A 21,386-nucleotide genomic window follows, 5' to 3' on the forward strand; every position below is an offset into this window, starting at 1 on the left:
CCCGAAGCATTAACTCAGAACATGACCCGACCTAAGTCAAGGTCTAAAAAAATGAACCCTGACCCGCCCTCAGGGTTGGAAAATCCAGCCCTAACCTTGTTCAGGCTCAGGGCGGGTCAGGGCTGACAGGGCCAAACTTGCACCCCTAGCTTCAACAATTCCCAAAAAAGCTCTCAACAGCAGATTATAAAAGAAGAGAGAAGGTGAGATCGTCCCATTATCAAATCATGGTAGTGCCAACATGAGCTACCTAAAAATCACTTCATTTTAAAGAAGGGCGATGATAAATTCGCGCCCCTGCAGGATAATTCGCACCACTGTAAAGGAGGGTCAGTGGGTATGTGGCAAATTTTAACACATTTTGACGTTAATTCACGTTACTGGGGTGCGAATTTTTTGAGCTAGAGGGACATCCATGTTTTAATAATTGTAAAAACGTTACATGTTTTTTTCCTTCTTTTTTTAAATTGGCGGGTGATAGCTTTTTGGGAACTGAAGTAACATTGACAATACGGGGTTGTGCAAATATCAAAAAATTTGTTGTGCTGATTTCACTTCCCTTTAAACATGTCTTTAAGGCTTGGCCTTCTTTGTCAGCACCCGTTTTGGTAACCAATGGTGGGGAATTGCTGTCCCATTATCAATTTCCATGCAATTATTACAGTTAACAAATCTAATAATTTTTTTTTTTTTTTTATGAAATACTTGGATTTCTTATTCAGAAGACACGACGCCCAGGACATTATGCGAGGCAATAAGAATGAGACATTGCTTGCCTCCAATCTTTTTTGTCCTGTTTGGATTGCAGGAAAACATTTCTCCCTCTGCACATTTTAAAGGGGAATGTATAGTCATATCTATGGTTTAAAATTTCGACCGAAATTTCAGTTTTTGGTGGGGAACGAAACCGGTATTCGGCGAAATTAGAAATTTTGCCATTTACCGAATTTCGGTAATTTCAGTCCGAAATTTCGAGAAAATTACTTTTTTATTTTTTTTTAAAAAGCGTTACAAAATTTCGGTTTTAGGGAAGACCAAAACCGGTACCGAAATCGAAATTTTAAACCTTGGTCATAGCTTATATATAGGGGATTTGCTAGGGTCCATCGCAAAAGGCATTTAACAGCTGGTCTATCGCATGTCAGACCACCCAAGAAATATAAGATCCTTCTAACTAAAACTTGGAACTGCTGTGTTTTAAGCTACTTTTTACATTTGTAATCAAACAATTGAAAAATAAAAACTTCAGGAAAAAATTCTATCCAAAATTTTCCAAAAAAATTCCTGCAATCCAATACGGCCTGTCGACAGCAGAAACTTTTAAGGATTTGCATCATACATATAACAAAATGTAATAAAAAGCACATTTTTCAACAATTAGGAAGGACCTGCATTCTTTCCTAATAACTTAAACTTTTCACCAATAGTAAATTTAGATCCAGTAAAATGAACTATTCTACTTCATCTCCGCTGCTTTCCACAATAACCAAATCTTTTTTAGTCTTCAATCTCTTCTTAACTCTGCTTTCGCTGGCTTCTGAGTTATCAGGCTGTTCAGATTCAATATACTGTTGAATTTGGTCAAGAATTCTACTCCCATACTTTTCCGTCTTCAACTTCCCAATAAGTTTCTCCAACTACAAGAAACAAGAGCTTAAGTCTTACTTTACACAAGTAAATAAACAAATAAAACTAGTGGAAACTACTCCACATTACCTGCTCCATGGAAGTAGGTTTTTGGATGCTTAACATGCTGATCTGCTGAGTGGACAGAACCGCGTGTGGGAATATTCCACCATGACTAGAAGAGATTTCTTTACGTAGCTCGTCCAGCTTAACCTCCAAATCAGATGACATACTACGTTTCGCAGCTTTTATATTTGCTGTGTTAATCTTCTGGCCAGTGCAAATTTCAAGTTTTAATGACTTCTTCCCTGTAAGATGACAACAAGATGTGTATTAAAAAACTATTTGTTGTTACCATATTAGATTAAGACAAGTAAACTGGATTAAAAGAAAAAAACAACGGTAAAAAAATGATACCATACTAGATTAACAGAAAAAATCCTATATAAGAACTCCCAACCACAATTATGATACTGTGATAGGAAAAAAAACTAGCTTGCCTTGCAATACTTGCTTCCAGAGTGGTCCTAGTGTAATATAAGCATTGGTTGCATAAGCCGTGTGCTGAAATTCCTCTTTCTACATGGAACCAAAGTAAAAGATAAATGAGGACAATATAAAAAGAAGGGAGATGATATTTTCACTGCCCCTGCATTACGCATACACTCCCCTTATAGGGTGATTTGACGTGAACAGTGTGCAACTTTAACGCTTTTTGACGTCAAATCACGCTATAAGGGGAGCGCATGTGAAAATATCATCGCCCTAAAAGAAACATAAGCTGAGCAAGCTTTGCAATAAAAAAAAAAATACTGATCCATCAAGTCATACCAAAACTCGATCTAGTATAAGGTGAACAATAAGTTGCTCCATTTCTTCCTTTTTAAGGTCAGAACCTGATAGAATGATTGTAATGCTACAAAATATCAGATTTTAGAAATGCCCAGGAGCAGGGGCAGTAAAAGTGATTCAACAACTCATACAATTGGATGTGAGAGCACAATAATAAAGTAGAAACTGGGGTAATGCAAAGCATCATAATAAATATTAAATATATTGATACAAGCTGAAACCTATTCATTTTCCATAGTTCAATAAGTAGTATCCACTCTAAAATAGAAGTTCTTCAAGCAACAACCGGTCTCCTGAGTCTTACTATGATAATACTGAAGAAACTTTGTAACACTTTCACCTACACTTCCACTTTTTCGCATTATTACTATTTGGAAATCTTAGCATGTTTTCATAGTAAACATGATATGTATAGATAGGGAAAAATTAAGTATTAGAATTTAGAAACTATTGAAATGGTCATGCATATCCAAAATATCCAGGAATCTGTACTGGAAATAATTGGGGAGAAGATATCTTCCGGCAGTTAACTTACCTAATTCCTTATTCTTGACCTTGATCTTGTCCACAAGTTGCAACATCGTCGCCCTTTGATCATTCTCTTGCATCTCCTTCAACATGGAAACCATAGCTTTAGCAAGTTCTGCACAGAATATTCACATCAAGTTTAATAGCGCATACTTCATGTTATTTCCAACATATGAAACAATAAGTGTATGCAATCTTGCATCTCCAAGACGTTAACAAAAGAAAATGGGGAATCATTTTCATGCATTACCAAGGTATGAAGAAGAAAATGTACCAGCATAAGAAATTTATTCTTAAGTCCAGAATGTAAAGAAAAATTGAAGAGAACAGCAATAAGCAACAATTAGGAGCAACCAAGATTTTTCAGAATGTGTTAGCCAAGGTAGACTTCCAGCCATAGTTCAAGACTTAAAAGCTGGTATAACAAAATGACCAATTGAGCCAGGGTTCCAAGTTTCGGTGAATGACAAATGTACCCTAGATTTTGCAAGGGAAACGAATACATAGATTTAGAAGACAGGCCAAACAAAGGCGTGCATACATGCATGCATACACACATACATACATACATACATATTTGCCCATAAAGCTTAGGTAAGCTGAGCAACTTGTAGTGATGATATAAACAAAGAAGCAAAAGAAAAAAGTGGACGGGCTTAGTACTCAGCAGGGCAGTCATTCTCTGTTTTTCCATTTGAAAAATCAAGGGGGCCCCATGCAAAACACAGGTGGCTCCCATCTGTTCAGGTAAGGTGTCTCCTGATTTGTGTCAATTACAAAGCCCAGAAGCCAGCTTGATGGGGTACCGATCTTTATCCCATTACGAATAAAATAACACAACAAGAGAAGAACCAGTCCATGATGCAAAACATAAAAGGTTTCTACCGAAAAATTCAAAAGGATATTCATACGGGTAACATCTACTTCCTTGATCTCACTTCCATATGTGCAGTTATCACACATCCCTGAGAAACAAAGTATACATCTTCAGCATGGTCTGATTGACAAGTGCTCATTACAAGAAAAACGGCAAATTGTGTAACAAAAGGAAAGAAAATAAAAAACATATATAAAAATAACAGAAGGAATTACCATTGCAGTCTTGTAGCAGCTCACTGAAATGCCGGAAAAAAGCACTTCTACGGCATATTCTTTTCGACTGCAAAGTCGATAAGGGATTAAAAAAACATTACTTATGCTGTGAGTATTTGTGTCACTGATGTTTCTTTTTTATTCTTAGCATTTATTTGTATCTATTTGTATAAAAGAGAAAATCTACAATATGAGTCCCTGCATGATATGCACACCTTTTTTTTCCAACAACTCATTTAAAATGATTTTTTTAAAAATAATATCCGTTGTTATAGAGTATGAATTAGTTTTTAGTTTTATAATTTCATGTAAAATGTATTTTATGACCGTGGTTTTAGTGCTTACGGGTAAGAAATATATGGGTACCACACGATGTATTATACACATCACAGACCCAACATACATACCTATAAAGACAAACATACATGCATTTACATTTGTACTTATTCATCTGTGTAATTGCCCAATAATTTGGAAACAGCAGACTCCAACGGAAAAAAAAACTACTTCAGAAGATCTTATGAGGCTCTAGTGATTTATCACCTTTTTTTATTGTGTGATTGTCAATTTGATTCTGTACTTTCCACAGTAGTGGTCTATGAAAATTGAATATTTATTTTGAATTTAAACAAATTCTTTAATAACAAAATTCGATTCAAAATCCTAGTATATGTTTTTCATGTGCAAAACAAATCAATATTACTTCTTGAAGAATCAGAGAACTGATTTAATGTCGTAAGTCAACTGTCAACCTACAAAGAAAACGAATATAAGTCCATTTGGATCATAACATTGTAAGTGGTAACTCTACCTGACAATATCGCACCATATCATAAAGATTTTGCAAGCCAGCATTCTCATAGAAGACCATGGAACTCTGGTGAGATGATAAGCATTGGTATCTCCAGAAGTGTCAGAATAAACCATGGCTACTAAGAGGCTGAAATGCCATGAATCACAAGTTCTACCTGTCGAGGAACATCAGCAGGCCTAAAATACAGTAGGCATTCTGAAGGAAGCCCATCTCGTCCAGCACGACCACTTTCCTGCAATTAGAAGAAGTTAAGGAAAGAAAATACTTAGAATAAAAGAAGCATTTATGAAAATCACCTGGTAGTATGTCTCCATTGATTTACTTAAGCTATGATGGATGACGAACCTGACTACAAGAAATTGCAAAAGTCCCAATTATTACAACAACAATGAGTGGTAGGGCAAAAAATCAAGAAATAAATAATGGTGCCCAGTAATAGGGAAATGGTTTTCACAAGAAGTGACGGATTAACATAATAATAGCCAATGGTCAAACTAATATCTCAGCAGTCATAGAAGAGTATACATAAAGCAACCAATTGGTCATTAGCAACAGAGAAAAGTGAATGACAATATCATCTTTCTAAATTCAGAATTGATACTCAGCAAAGGCAGTAGAATAAGACAAAAAATAGAGTGAAGTTGGGATGTGCAGGTGATAAGATTTACATATTTCCAGTGTGTTTACGAATTGGATTTGAAGGAATCTGGAGTACTGTAGAATTAGATGTTGAGATACAGGAATTCATAAAAAAAATCACGGGCTTTGACTAAACCCAGTGGCTCTAGGGTACTCCAACTACATCACTGAAGCTACTCATAAGTTCACTGAGCTACAAACTGCTGGAGTCTATTGACCGTTCGAAGCTAACTCACAACTTAAATGAATAAATATGCACTTTACAACATCCAACAGCTCTCAAACATAACCTAAACACTATCAAATGTTCTTGACAACTGAAAACATAACTGTAAGACACCGCATTAATGGATACTCGTGAAACCCAACCTGATTGCAACACAATATTAAATTGCCGTGGTCACTGAAATAACACTACCATTCCCAGAATGTGATTATGATACAATGAAAAAGAAAGCTTATATTATTGTCCTCATGATTGGATTAGGCACATGTCCTTTCTAGGCAAATCTTTTAAAAACCCAACTTGATTACTTCTCAAATAAGAAACCTTCCACATATCTCCCAAGTTGTTACACTCTGATTAAGCATTACCCAAGTAATTTTGATAGGCCACCTTTTTTTTTGAAAGATAATTTTGATAGGCCACCTATAGTGACCATTCCTTTTTTTTTCATTTTTTTTTTGAATGGCAGACTACAGTGACCATTCCTTTCCAATCAAAAGGTAAAGAGTGCAGCAACTTAGCAAGATGTCAAGATTAACCATCGTATTTTCCAGTTCTGACACCAAAAGAAATGCAATGGAGCAAAAATCTGTAGCACATATTATTAGAGAATAAAATCAGATTAAAATCAAATCTCCTCAGATTTGATTTGATTGGGCTATATTGAGTAGTTGGGTTAGGTTAGGCAAGTGAATTAGATTATGTTCATCTCTTTCCCTTCTTATCATGATCTCTTTCTATGTTTATCCCTATGGGTGTTTTATATAAACACACATTAGGGCTCTTTGTAAAGAATCTAAGAAATCCAAGAATAATAGAAATTCTTCAAATTCTTCATATATGTGTGTGTGTGTGTGCGCGCGCAATACTGACCGTCAGGCTTGTTGATTCCCATACCAAATGCCACCTGCATCGTAACCAAATATTCTGAAAAGATGAACTCTCATAAACACAAAGAAAAAAAAGGACATAAATCATACATACCGTACCCACAATAACCTGTAACTTGTTATTGCTCCACCTGTGTCACAAAATAGGAAAAAGTACATAAATAAATAGATGTCCAAGGCAGTGATACACACCATCAAGACGTGTCTGAGGAAATAAATAAATGGGCAAGAGTTTTTGCAGCAATAATGAAGATGAAAAACAAGGAAATATATGATCATCATATTAAATATCTCTAGCATAAAAAAACAACTCATGGCACCAAGCATGTGTTATTCATTAATCCCCCAAAAGCTAAACATTGAAGCAAGACAAAAACCTTTCTAGATAAAACCAGGCAGGAAAGCCATTCCATTGACAAGTGGCAGCTAATTTGCACCAAGGTTTAAAATTTCGGTTTCGGTACCGGTTTCGGACCTCGAAATTTCGGTCGAAATCTGGTACCAAAAAAAAAAAAACAATATTTTATTCATTATGACCATTTCGGTTTTGTGTGGTTTCGGTGTCGGTCTCCACCGAAATCCGAAATTTCGGATTTCGGTCGAAATTTAAAACCATGATTTGCACAGGACTATGGGTTTACCGCATATGAACTTTCTCACGAGCGTATGGATCCATATCTGCATGATAGTAATCCGCTGAAATTCCTCCTTGGCGCAATTCCTTTGCAACCTACGTTTCATGAAAGAGTAAGAGAAACAACGATTGTTGAACTTTGAATCAGTACATAAGATTAGTAGCCAACAAAATCCATTAGAGATGTTACAATCAGCAAACAGAAAATGAGAAGCAATTATGATTTACATTCTCCAGAAAATTTTGATCATCCAGTATGCAATTGCAATGCCTTTTGAATCGAGAAATCAGGGAAAACATTGAATTTCAAAATTCAAACAAAGATTGCACACACCTGCTCACATTCCTTTCTAGAGAAGCAATAAACTATCCCAGACTCATTATTTGGATATGATCCTCGTATAAAATCTGCAATTTCATCAATAACCACCTTACCAACAGATGACTTCTCTCGTACCTGAAATGTAAAGAGTTTACACTCCTAAGATGTTTGCAAAAGTACTGTTAGAACTCCAACATAAATCCAAAAGTAGGTTAATAAGATATACCTTATAAAACAAATTAGGTCTGTTAACTGTGCTGACAAATTTAATGCATTTTGGAATACGAAGCATCTCCATCAGATCTGTTTGGACCTTCTGAGTAGCTGTTGCCTGGGATTGAAGGTACAGATGGAGAAGATTAGCAGTTAATCTCTCAAAATGGATACTCACAGAATCAACTACTGAAAAATAAACCTACAGTCAAAGCAACCAATGGAACATTTGGAAATTGCGTCTTCAAGATACCAAGGTTTTTGTAGTCCGGACGAAAGTCATGGCCCCATTGACTACAGCAATGTGCTTCCTGCACAGTGGTTTAATTAAAATTAATAATGTTAAACAACCCAATGGCTTCAATATATCCGCATCTACTGTTGCAGCTCTAAAAGAAATTAGGCACTAGAAAGAGCACTGCAACTACGTCTGCTTTGTGGAACTGGCAACAAACTGTATCAATATGGCATCAAGAGCAACTAAAATATATATATATATATATAATCATGACTTACATAATCATTAAATTATATTGGAACAAAAGTTAATAGAATCAGCCACAAATAACAATAGCAAAAGAGAAAATAAAATAAAATGGCTCAGTGGCCACATAGACACACCTCCAAGAAAAAGCATATCGTGGGAGCAACATCACCTCCAGTGAAGTCACTGACAATGTTGTTGATCTATTCCTATAACTCCTAGTACTTCTTTCAAAGATCTACAATTTTGCTATTTATAGCCACACCATTACAAATAGCATGAAAAGAGAAAGCTACTTGGGTCCTTTGTTCCATGCTAGAGGAGCAAATTGGACCAGAAGTCAACCAAAGAACATAGTTTTAAATTTCCACCGACCAAAATGTTTTGATTCTCATCCCCACCAAAATGCATACCAAAACCAAAATCGTAAGTGTACTAATGGTATGCTATAGTGGTATTTGTTACATAATTATATTTAAACGAATGGCATGTGAAATATGGTTTATGTATTACGCCTAAATATTTATGTGAATTACATGTGAAATATGTTATGTACTGAATTATTAGACAAGTCAATAGATGATGAGGTTGTTAAATTATTATGGGCGGTTTTTTTGCTTACGTGATGTATCACATCCAAAATTTCCAAATGCTCGCAATATATAACATGATAATTCTCTCAGATCACAGAAGTATGAAATCCTCAATGTTGTGGTTAAAAAGTATAGTGATAAGAGGAAGGCAATAGAGGAAACACACAAAATAGTAATATGACATCAGGAATGTGAAAGTAAGCTTAAGATACTAATTGCTATATTTCCATCAAGTTGTCAGATGTCTGGTTCATATATGTTAAAGGAAGCTATGTCCAAATCCTCAAATACTATGGTCAATACATCCGATTCAAAATTCAATTCCTCAAAATTGTTGCAATTCTGGACTTTAAAATATGTGGACCAGTATGTCGTCAGCAATGATAAAAACCCATGGAAGTGTTTCGCAGAGCTGTAAAATCAATTGTGAAGATAACAGAAATCAACAACTCACGTCAATCGAAATAAGAGTAAGGCGACCAGCATGATGACACTTTTCAAGCTTAGACATAAATCTCTTGCTCTTTGATATTTTTTCTGGTGTGACATACAAAATCTTAAGCTCTCCTTCACCTTTTTCAAGGGACTTGTATATAAAATTTTCATTTTCCTTAGTCGTAGTTGAAGTCAGCATGTATGCAGGGATGCCTAAAGCAGCCAATCCCATCACCTGAAGCAATGTCAATGGTGAAAATAAAAGAAGAAATTAATTAAAGATAATATTTGAAAGATAATGAATAGAAACAAATTAAATGCACCTGGTCCTGAATGAGAGAAAGCAAAGGACTGACAACAAGAGCCACTCCATCACGAAGAATTGCAGGAAGTTGATAACAAAGGCTTTTGCCACCACCAGCAGCCATTATCACCAGAACATCTCTTCCACTCATGACTGCATTTATTATCTGATAACAATCACAATCTCATTTAACAAGTGCACCTCATGTTCATGAGAGCCAAAATTTTAAAATAAACAATATGTTCAAAGAAAAAACTGTATAAATTAAACTCGGACTCAGACAAGAACTCGGCCAAGGTAAAAGGGAAAGAGTCAGGCAAGTAAATGATTGATGCGGACAATTTTTCATTAGCTCGGGCGAGTAAACGGAGTTTGATTGACTTGATAGGAAAAAACATGGACTTGTATGAGAACTCGGTCAAGGTAAAACTGGGTCGACTCGGGCAAGTTGATGAACTGGGTTTATAAAGAAACTATTAATTCAGTATGGTTTCAGACATATTCTTGCTTCAAATTACATAGAATGTTCTTTGTAGATAAAAATATTTATTAAGAAACTATGAATTCAGTATGGTTTCAAACACATTCTTGCGTCAAATTACATAGATCCCTGCTGGTTAAGGGGAGAGGACCTCAACATTATGTTCATCAGAAGAACTCCATTTAGAACAACAAATTTAGCAGTCAAATAGAAGGTTTTGCAAGGATGATGGGAAGATATTAAGGAGAAAAACAAACATCTGTGCGAGGAGAAGGGGCACAGAATGGATTATGAATCTAAAATTCTGTCCAATCATAGCGTAGTGTAATCATAATCATAAAAACGAAAAAGTGTAAGAAACATCAGCCCAAAGGAGTTGCTCTAGAAAATAACTTTTAAAAAAAGACATAATATCTATACAAATAATCAGCTCAATTACCAATGAGAAAAATGAAAAAGCAAAAGATGCTGGTCCAAGATGACCTGGTGGGTTCTTAATGCCATATGGCTATACTTACTGCAGAGAAAATCTCCATATGGTTTTCACAAAGGACTTCATACATCAGAGTAAAGTTTGCAAGTTGATTGGGTTGCTGGATATATGGATGCTGCTCTACAACCTCAGAGAATTCAAGAAATTCAATCCCTTAAAGTAAATACAAGGGATATCATTGTTACAAATTATGGTGGCACCGACTTCATATATCAAGTAAAGTTTGCAAGTTGATTGGGTTGCAGGATATATATGGATGCTGCACTACAGCCTCAGAGAAGTTGATAAATTCAATCCCTTAAGTAAAGACAAGGGATATCATAGGCACAAATTATGGTGGCACCCTTATATTCCAACGCAATAAAAAAATAAAGTGAAAAGGGCTGCCACATTTGCCTACAAGGATAATTCCAGTACTAAAATCAAACAAATGAACGTAGAGAAAAAGTGGGACAAGTACAACCACCATGCAAAGTTAACTTCCATTTACTATTGTGACTGCTTTCGCCACATTGGATGCATTGTAAATTTGTAAAAGATATCAAATTGTACATATTATAACACATGAAACGATATTGCTTCGGATGATTTTCAATCAACATACGTTTGAGGGGGCATGTTGGATTGTTGGGGTAAGGAGTTGAGTAGTAAGGTTAGATTAGGATTGTTCCTATCTTTATTTCTTAATCTCTTCATTCTTACCTTAAAGCTTGTTCTTATCTTTAAGTGCTTTATAAGCACTTGGTATCATTAATTGTAATTAACAAAGATCAGTGAAAATCAAATTTTGGCATATATATTCAAATCATGATTAAATTAGTTGAGATCTGACAGAACTCTCACCTCCCGCTGATTCGCACGATATGTTGTGATACCAAAAATATTGAACCTGATGTCATCAGCTCGAGAATCCCACTCAAATGTCCCTGACCAGTTCTCTGCAGTAACGGGAGCACTGCCATTGGCAGGGCTTCCAGATGCTTTATATCCTTCCAACAGGGCCTGGAGTTCGGATTGTTTCTCATACAACTCCTCTTGGCGGTCAAGCAATACCTTTATCTGTTCTGAAGCATGAAACAAAAAGCCAATGTCATGCAAGATTCCACTGAGATCACTGATATCATCTTTGTAAGCATACATATACAATTCCATGGATGAAAATTCCATTATGAAGATATATAATTTTGAATATGGAATATAATGTGAATATCGATTCAAAAGAGGGAAATTCCAATGGAATATGAAAATCCCAATGGGCCTTCGGGGGGCCCATTGGGGAGGCGGATGCTTCGGAGGCCGAGTTTCGCCCAGCTCACCAGGGATTAAAACTCTTGGCCGTGAATAGTGTAGACAATGTGATTGTAGAAGGGGACTCTCTGAATGTCATTAAGTGGCCTAATGGATCACAAAATCACCCGTGGAGATTTGACAGGTTTTTTGATGAAATGTTTGATTGGATAAAGCCGCAATCTCTACAGTTTATGAATGTTCGCCAGTCGGCGGCTGATAGTCTTGGTAGAGAAGGAGTGACGAAAGAGGCATTGGCATTATTCGATTCTCTTCCGTGAAAATTGTTGTAAATCTTTGTAGTTTTATTGTTTTGTTGCTACCCTACCATTGTTCCTTGACCATCTTGGTCTTTTTTTAGTAGTATAGTTCGAGTTGTAGCATAAAGTTACTGAAAATTCGTCAGTATTCAATTCATTAGCAGTTGGGCAGTTTGTACGAAATCAATTCGAGAATAAGATTTACATTTAACGAAATTGGAGAGATAGAAAAATCAAGAACCAGAAACCTAAAAAAATTCGAGCAAATTGAAAGGAGAATCGAGCAAATGAAGAGTGTGTTAGGGTTTATATAAAGTGGGATGCAGGTGAAATTTGGAATGGAGGAATCGAATAAAAGGCAGAGAGTAGAGAAATCGAGGGCATTTTTACCTTGAACTTCTTGCAACTCCGTCTCCACGTTCTGGAGCTCCTCCAATATATCGGTTTCCATCCTTCTCTCCGCCCGCTAAACCTAGCACCAGCTCCTTTTAAATGGAGAATGCAAATTTACGCTCTTTTCACGTTACAGGGGTGCGAATTATCCTACAGGGGGTGCGAATTTACCATTGACTATTGTAGCTTTATGATTTGAGTATGGGGACCTTCAGGCCCCACTGAAAGTCTGAAACTACCCTTCCAAAGTTATAAATGATTATTGAAGTAGCTTTCTTCGCGGGAGTTGAGCCTCCCGCTCAACTGTTAAGGCTTTGTTTTTCAGTCCGGGGGTGGGACTTGGGTGCTTCAATCCCAGCTTACAGCCTATGCCATGGGTGTAAAATAATGGACCCCACTCCATCAAAGCACGAGATGTGAAAATGGTGGGCCCCACCCGAATGCATAGGTTCCCCCACCCTAATGCATAAGACCCCACCCTACGCATAGGCTCTAAGGGTGGTGATAGAGCCCTATGCATTGATAGTGGGACCCACCCCATCAAAACATGAGTTAAAATAATGGCCCTACCCCCATTCCTGAGTTTGAGAGCAGAGTTGGTATTTTATACCCTATTAAAATAGGGTATAAAATGGTGAGACACCGAGCCTCATCTTATGCATGGATTTGGGTAGAGATGGCCGGCCCACTTAAGGGTGCAAAATAGTGGGCCCCACCATATGCGTGGGTTTGGGTAGAGATGGTGGACCACGCTAGATCAAAACATAAGGTGTAAAATGGTCTTCCAGCAAATTTTTCCATGGTAAAAGGTTTTCTAGTAGAAGATTTTTTTTGCAAAGAAAACTAATGACAATGGAAAGAAACATGGTTAGCAACTTGGCATGTATTATAGATAGATATGGTGGCATGCGGATTCTCATAGGGAAATGATATATCGGCCCCTTTTGATCACCAGGAACACCCCCTGTCAGTGTATCAATGACTAAAGAGGGGCTGTCGTACTTGTGTTTCTGGTGATAAAAAAGGTGGATCTATCACTTCCCTACTAGAAATCAGGAATTGGAATAGGCGTTTGGATCACGGAGTTAGAATTGATATTCTATTCAATTTCCTCTAATTCTACTGTTTGGATCACATTATTTAGCTAGGTGTTATTATTTTGATTCCGGGCAGTCTATTTACAGACTTGGTTGTAATGGAAAATTTGATTCGTTGTTTCAAAGATGTATATGCTATTTTCTGATGTCTGTTTGGCATATAACTACTAGCAGACCATCTTTACTGGTGTTAGAGCAGATCAGATCTTGAACGTTGGATTGGGTGTGAGCTTAGTTGCCAATTTATCCAAAGTCCAAACTACCTAATCTCCAAGATCTGGTCTACTCTAACAAACGGAACGGATCCTTCAAAAATATATCAATGGTGTATCTCAAACTGACCGTCTGTTCTTAGGGGTGCAACTTGGGTCGGGTCGGGTTGAGGCCAACCCGAACCCGACCCGAGGAACCTTTTTTGCCAACCCGAACCCGACCCAACCCGAGTTCAACCCAAAATTTTAAGCTTAAAAAATAAAAAAAATTATTAAAAATGTCTGCTTGACTCGGGTCGGGTTGCCCAAGCCCTCAACCCAGGTTGAGAAAACCCGAACCCGGGTTGAACCCGTCGGGTTCGGGTTGAGCCCGCCCAAGTTGCACCCCTATCTGTTCTTGGGGACCAAATCTATGGTGAGCTCCAAAATCTTCAAACATAGAATTGGCCGAACACAATAGAAATTGTTGAGAAAAGAATCGACCTTCTCAACAACCCTATGCAAATCAGGTGTTCTGGACTCCAAATCCTAATGGTGAATGTAGCTTCAACAGCATATAGTTGTCAGAATTCAGTGTCTATCATTTGGTTCAGAGGTCCATATACCTCACCACTGCTAGAAGGCAAAATGCGGACCAAATATCTCATCCTTGAGATGGACAACCAATTGTTCTTTCCCTTCCTAAATATCGAAGTCAGTATAACTCAGATTCCACACAAGAAGAGAGTAATGTGGACTGGTCATCCATGCCCAGAAGAACATATCCACCAAACCCATTTTCGGTGAAACATAATCCACTGTCTGATAAGCAGAAGTCATGCAGCAAAAGCATCGAAGAAATGCAGTAGCTGGATACAGATTGACGGCAATACATTTGAGTTCTGAATACATTAGAGAGACAGAGAGATATCAATCAACCCGAGTCGCTTGGAGCTTTTTCCTTTGGATGTTTCGAGGCATAGTGGTCGCCAAGCTGATTCTGGTTTGCTAGTTGCACCTGAAAACCCACATACACCTAAGTTAATTAACATTTAAGAAGAATTGCACAATAATGGCAGCTACAAACCTCTCCTGAAAATAAGTTCAATGTAACATTGAAAACCGAACATCAGCAAATGATGGGAACAAAGTAATACTGTCCATCAATGCACCTACATTACAACAGGGGTATGTATCAAGGTAAAGTCCAACAGGGCATGCAAATAAGTCCGCATGTGGATGCGAAAATATGTATGTGGGTATTAACGAGAGACATTTAGGGGGTTGCAGTATATGTAATATGCCTACCCATGTGGATGTTGTATGTTTCTAATAGAGTTAGCATAGATGTTTGTAGTAGAAGCATGCAACAAGGTAAGGCATACCTCTGAATAAGTTGAAATCATTTCAGTGGTTTTCATTTCTATGTAGGCAACTTCCCTGATACATACCCCTGTTGTAATGCACCTACATTACAACAGGGTTATGTATCAGGGTAGTTGCCTACATAGAAAATGTGTTTGGCGGTGCTATTATATATCCTAGGTCCAACGTTGAAATCATTTCAGTGGTTTTCCCTTTGTATCAAAAAACAATTTGTAATACCACAGCATTTTCCGAATATGTCGGCTTTTCAGCCTAGCTTCAAAAGTACTATCTTAATAAGGGCAGCACAGGGGCTAGCGCGCTACGGCTTCTTTTGAAGCCCCCTCTCACGCCCTTCTGAGTATAGTATATTAGTATGCTTCAAAACCTTTACGTGAGAGGGCCCTTACTAATAGGGGCCCCTCTCACGCCTGACTCATAGGGCGTGCAACGGCATCACTTGACGTTGCCCCTCCCATTAGTCAGTTCGCTTGCTGCTTGTAGGCGAAACAATTCAAAAAACTTCTTTTTACATTGAAATATTATGAAAGGCCAAAGACATGATCGTATAGACATGTAAAATACAGGATTTCCATTCGTAGCAGGAAAAGGAAGGAGACAAATACTCAATTTAAAGCGAGTAAAAGAATTTCATACTCGATCTCACATAGTGACTCAATGAATAAAGCATAATCTCTACAACTCTGCTAGACAATTGTGTTCCATTCCATCCTATAGTTCACATTTCAAGTTATTTTTCAATAAAAAGATCACCATTGAACACATCGGTGCTTTGAATCGATTGTTTCCTTGTCCAAAATTACCTTTTTTATGCATAAGAATAATTTCATAACAAATGGAAATAATAACCAAGTCGATAAAATCTATCAGATTCCTACTAAACCATAGTTTTTTAAAGATCAAAGTTAGAATAGAAAGCGTGTCCAATTTAGTAAAGATCCTAAAACAACTTATCTACTATGAAAGAAAGCTGCTCCCAACACAAGTAAACTTGAAAACAACAACATGGAACCCCATAAAAGATGTACTGCGAGAACCAAAAAACTTTTGCTCAACGCCTTTTCTACTATCACTTATCATCTTCATCGCCATCATTGCCTGCAGCCGAATTGAGCATTTAATCGCTCAACAAGCTTAGCCTTTCTCTCCCCGTAGGTGAGTTTCTTCAACTTATAACTCTTATGCTCCTTGGGAGGCTGCTTTTACGATTCCACTGCAATAGGGTCAGCACAATATGGTGACTTTCAAAAAAAGGGGTCAGCACAGTATGGCAGCGTTCATTCGGCCCTTGTCCAAAAGTACCTCATCATTGATTTCTCTTCCACTTATTAAACCCATTTTGATTTTTTCCAATCAAATTGGGCTTAACTTGATTAATTTTTCCACCTAAAGGGTGAGTTTGATGGTCTTCATATTCGACATAGACTGCAATTGGCTCCATGTCCAAGTGCATCCTAAATTTCTATGCATCATTGTCGTAAAAAACTTCAACTTAACATGGATCATGCAATGCTAAGAGAGTAGAAACTTATGCATAAGAGATTTTAAATCTAGAGAGGACATATTTTCGAAAGAGCTACTAGAAACTTTCGCTTGTTCCCAATCCAGCCACATGCATATTTTTTCCTTGGCCCATGCTCTTTCATTAATGTTCTGATGCTTGCTGAAAATCCAGGACCTTGTCTGCAATAACGTCGCCGATTCTAGATTCCATGAACTTATAAGGTTTCCCACGTATTCATAGGGAGGTCTGGTAGTCTTTTTTTATATATAAAATTATAAGCTTCACTCAGTAGTCTAGATCATGCAAGGAGACCAACCACTCGTGTAAAATGCTCGAGTTCAGGAATCAGCTTCTAATACAATTCTATAGAATAAAAAAATTCACGTCTTTTGTCTGCCATACCTTTATGAACATGCAGAATGTAAAATGCTCGAGTCTAGGAATCAGCTTCCCATACAATTCCATAGAATAAAAAAATTCACATCCTTTCTCTGCCAAACCTTTATGAAAATGCAGACAACAGGCCAAGAAATGTCACACAGACAAGGAAGGCCATCTTGAATCATAGAAGGGAAGAGTTCGAGTGCTTCTAATGTAGATCCATGGAAAGATTGGGTTACAATCATGGCTTTCAACGCAATTGTATCCTGTTTCAACATCCTCCCAAACACTTAACATTAGTGATCAAGTGATGTGAATCCAAGGTTCACATTTTTATTTTTATTTTGGAATGATAAATGGTTAGTTGCTTCATTAAAAAAAGACCGAGGTGGTCCAGTACAAGAAAGACATTAAGGATATACAAAGAAGAAAACAAACAGAAAAGGAAAGACAATATTAAGAGGGAATAAAGTCAAAAATCTCAAAATCCTCTTTTTGAGCCCCGGCTCTAGCCATCCTGTCAGCAACCCCATTAGCCGTTCTTCTTTTATGGCAGAAGGAGATACTCAAGGAGCGAACAATGTCAAAAATCTCATTGAAAAAAGCTGCAAATCTCCCGGGAGGAGATGAGAACCCGATAACCAACGAATAATGTTCAAGGAATCCCCTTCTACCACTACTTTATTATAAGATCCTCACCCACCAGGAGCTTAATCCCTTTGTGAGCAGCGCGCGCCTCTGCCTCATTAGAATCCGCTATACCAATAGGGCCTGCAAAAGACAATCTCACCACTCCTTCGGCATCCCTACCGAGGTTCTCATATTACTTACCTGGGAAGAGAAAGAAAGACAGTAGGAGTGAAGAAAGGGAGGGAGGACAGGTGCTCCATTAGAGAGAGAGAGAGAGAGAGAGAGAGAGAGAGAGAGAGAGAGAGAGAGAGAGAGCAATGGTTGGCAACCGAGCTAGAGACTATAAACTTATTTTACTCAATCATATCATGGTGGCTAAGACCACAGCCCTTCAATTTAAAAATACTTCAAACCCCACGAAATTCATGATTAGATGAGAATTAAGACTCAAAAACCTAAGGACTCCTATTTTCTACCAATAGTAACAAGATAAGTGTCAAATAGCGTAGTCAACTCCTAATGACTTGAAGACTCCCATGATAGACTTTATTTGATCCTACTACAAATAAATTAGGACTCTTCAAACCCATCATGGAAACTAACTCACTTCAAGTCCCACAAGTATAAGGACTCTCTTATGTTCAATGTAGGCCATTGTGGTCACTTAAGTGATTAATTATAAATGGCTTAAATGCCCGTAATGGAAGATTTACGTAATAAAGATACAGGCCCTATTTTAAGCACCTGAAACCTAAAAAAACCAAGTGATATTGGCAGGAATAGATCATGGTACCCCTCCTATAGCTAAAGGGGCTTAAAAGACACCTAAAGGACACTTAAAATTAAAATATGAGCACTCAGATGGTCCCAACATCAAGCCACATTTGGAGTTCATGGTGATTAATGCTGATAATGCACGCGTGACCAAGGTTTTAAATTTCAGTTTCGGCCAAATTCAGGAGAAAAAAAATAATTACGTTTTGAATACGAAATTTCGGAAATTTAGAAAAATTGTGGGAAAAAATCATTTTTCCAAAAATTCGCTGAGCTCGTGAATATCAAGTTATCATGATAGTCCATGACACTATATCTCATTGAGGCATTTTATTAAATAATTGGCTTGCATCTTCAAGATTTCCTAAATAAACATAACAAGACAAAAAGAAATTGAGAAGATAAGAAGCATTGTTTGGTCCTCGATCATAAAAATCCCATGCTTCAACCACAAGCTCATGTTGAAGATAACCCCCAATCATCATTTCCCACAAGACTAAGTTCCGCATGGGCATTTTGTCAAACAATTCTCGTGCCTTACCAATTCGTCCACTGTTTATGCATCCATTGATCATCGAATTCCAAGAGACAACATTTTTTTAAGGCATCTTATTGAACATCTCTTGAGCTTCCCCCAGCATTCCATTCCTTGCATATGCAGTTAACAACAACATCCATGATAAAACATTCATCCTAGTCCTAGACCTGATATCGAACATCATCTGTGCATCCAAGAGAAAAATTCTCGATATACTCTGGTATCATGCAATTCCATGTAACCAAATTTCATCTATTCATCTTCTCAAACAGCCAGTGTCTAGAATTCTTAGCAGCCCCATGCTGGAAAAGAAGAAGAAGAAGAAGATATGTGTGACCTGGGGACCAGTGGGCTGAAACAAGGAGGTATAACCCTGCCTTTTAGAGATCGAGTTTGAGTAAACATGTTTCAGTGCTTTTTCTTCTTTTCAGTTTGAAAGTGGCATCAAGCTAATCATTACCCACGCCATTAAACATTTCCATCATCCACTATGTTTTGCAAATGAAATTTGGTTTCATGAATCTGCCTAAGTACCATGAATAAAGAAACTAAGAAAGACATCACCGCGTGTGACATAGATAACATAAACAAATTGGGCTATAAATTCGTAATTTTGGCTACAGAATGTATTTATCCACTACAGCATGAGAAAAAACAAATCAGTCCTTCGAATAACGAAAGAAGAGCTCCATACTCTTATTTCTTTCATAAGTGATACGTAAGTTTTAATGCATGTGAGAAAGAATTCCAGTAATTAACAAGAATCGAACCAAATGTTACACAGTAATTCTTCAATCCTATTTAAACATACATGTGCCGGATAAAAAGAAAGATCTTCTCTAAGCTTAAATTTTTATTTGTTTAACCCATGCCAAAAGAGAATAACAAGAAAAGGAAGAGTAAGAGCCCTATAACTAGTGTTTTAAACTGAAATTTTGCAGATCTATTCTTCTCAATCAAAAAAACAGTAAGGGATAAATGAAGAGAGATCAGATCTGTACGAGTAAAGATGAGAGGTGCTTTTTCTAGGGTTTGGTGTGTTCAACAAAAAGAAGAAGAATAGAGAGAGAGGGAACCTTGCAGATAGGGCAACTAGTTTTGAGAGCAACAGCTCTAGCATCGAATTGAGATCCTTTTGCCTTCTGATTTTTCTCCGCATTTCGCCTCTGAGCTTCGATCTTCTGCTTTCCTCTCGTCATCTACCCTTCCTCTTCAACTGCTTCTCCCAAATCACTTTTATATCAAAGACAAGTTATTTAATGGCAAATGGTAAATTCGCACCCACCGTAGGATAATACGCACCCCTTGTAACTTGAACTTTAACGCTTTTTGAAGTCGAATCACGTTGACAGACAGTGGTGCGAATAATCCTACAGGATGTTTTATCTCCGTCGCGACTGAAGTGCGTCGACTGGAATCAGCCATTCGATTTTTAGTGAATGGCTGAGATTAGTCCAACTGAAAACCGGTTTTTTTTTATCCTCGTCTAGTCTACGCCTCTTTATTATCAGTTTGGGAGAATGCTAAAGGGATGGTGGCTATTATCCTCTTTTATAACAATCACTTTCTGGGCCCATAATTAAGAAGTGGATTTGATCAGGACCGTTGATTTGATTAGTTGAGGACACATTGTCATTGAACCTATCTTGATAGGATGATCCTAGAGTTATATATCCTTACTATTTTGTGAGGCCCATGGATCATATCTGTTGATCTGAGCTTTTTCCATGTGGGCCCTATTGATGATCCGTGCCACAAATTTTATGACAATCCTCAATTTTCTAATGGTGGTTCCTTTCCCCAAAGACCACTGGCCACGTCCTTTTCGGGAGGCCTTTAAATCAGACGGCTAGGATCACCTTATACGATATGAGATTGATTTAGTGTGGGCCTCACATTGACTTTTATATGTGGGCCCATGTACATAGCATTGCATTGAGAGTATGATGATCTGATCACATTCTGGGCCTGGCAAGAGAAGCTAAACGGTTGATTTTAGTAGTCCTTTGATGTCCGTTCTTCTGTCTCGTGATGTTGTACAAGATCAACGGTCTCTATTCCACTTGTGTCTTAAATGTCAAGGTGGGGCCCAAAAATTGATCGTTAGCCATGGCTTACCGGCCTAATTTCTCCATTACAAATCAACATGAAAACAAATAATATTTCCAACCCCTTTTGTTTTAGCTTCATCTTCAGGAGAAAACAAACAAAAGGAGTGGAAAATGTGTAATTACTCCAAAAGCATAAGATGTTTTAGTTGGTGTTATTTAATCATTTATACTACAATGAAAATGCTAATAAAAGGGGGTGGAAATATAA

At 37.4% G+C, this 21,386-nt stretch overlaps 1 protein-coding gene and 1 long non-coding RNA gene across 5 annotated transcripts; both read right to left on the reverse strand.

Moving 5' to 3' along the window:
- Positions 1 to 1,155: 1,155 nt before the first annotated feature.
- Positions 1,156 to 12,713, reverse strand: RECQL2 (RECQ helicase L2). Of its 4 annotated transcripts, none has more exons than XM_077382241.1 (20): positions 12,564 to 12,713; positions 11,470 to 11,690; positions 9,672 to 9,818; positions 9,368 to 9,583; positions 8,043 to 8,147; positions 7,850 to 7,954; positions 7,636 to 7,758; positions 7,309 to 7,397; positions 6,762 to 6,798; positions 6,651 to 6,684; positions 5,209 to 5,261; positions 5,067 to 5,144; positions 4,910 to 4,975; positions 4,099 to 4,165; positions 3,918 to 3,971; positions 3,014 to 3,121; positions 2,458 to 2,522; positions 2,127 to 2,205; positions 1,717 to 1,934; positions 1,156 to 1,637 (listed from the first exon to the last, which is right to left on the reverse strand). In XM_077382241.1, the coding sequence occupies exons 1-20, from the start codon at positions 12,622 to 12,624 to the stop codon at positions 1,452 to 1,454; spliced, it is 2,112 nt and encodes a 703-aa protein (XP_077238356.1). In that variant the 5' UTR covers positions 12,625 to 12,713; the 3' UTR covers positions 1,156 to 1,451. The 4 variants fall into 4 exon arrangements, with proteins under 4 accessions (XP_077238356.1, XP_077238382.1, XP_077238375.1 ...); XM_077382267.1 differs by having other exon boundaries at positions 9,672 to 9,805; positions 11,470 to 11,685; positions 12,564 to 12,712; XM_077382260.1 differs by having other exon boundaries at positions 11,470 to 11,685; positions 12,564 to 12,711.
- Positions 12,714 to 14,503: 1,790 nt separating this feature from the next.
- On the reverse strand, positions 14,504 to 20,437 carry LOC143879735 (uncharacterized). The gene is made up of 2 exons (XR_013251384.1): positions 20,144 to 20,437; positions 14,504 to 14,872 (listed from the first exon to the last, which is right to left on the reverse strand). It is a non-coding gene; the product is annotated as an uncharacterized LOC143879735 (long non-coding RNA).
- Between the last annotated feature and the right edge of the window lie 949 nt (positions 20,438 to 21,386).

The sequence above is a fragment of the Tasmannia lanceolata genome, unplaced genomic scaffold (genome assembly GCF_043159265.1).
Source record: "Tasmannia lanceolata isolate RefF3 unplaced genomic scaffold, GAP_Taslan_0.1 ptg000002l, whole genome shotgun sequence".
NCBI classification, from domain to species: domain Eukaryota; kingdom Viridiplantae; phylum Streptophyta; class Magnoliopsida; order Canellales; family Winteraceae; genus Tasmannia; species Tasmannia lanceolata.

Coding starts and splice junctions, on each gene's coding strand:
- RECQL2 (XM_077382241.1), bottom strand. CDS start 12,624: ATGGAAACCGATATATTGGAGGAGCTCCAGAACGTGGAGACGGAGTTG. Junction 8,148..9,367: donor TTACTCTTATTTCGATTGAC/GTGAGTTGTTGA, acceptor ACCACTGTGCAG/GAAGCACATTGCTGTAGTCA. Junction 2,206..2,457: donor TTATACTAGATCGAGTTTTG/GTATGACTTGAT, acceptor GGTTCCATGTAG/AAAGAGGAATTTCAGCACAC.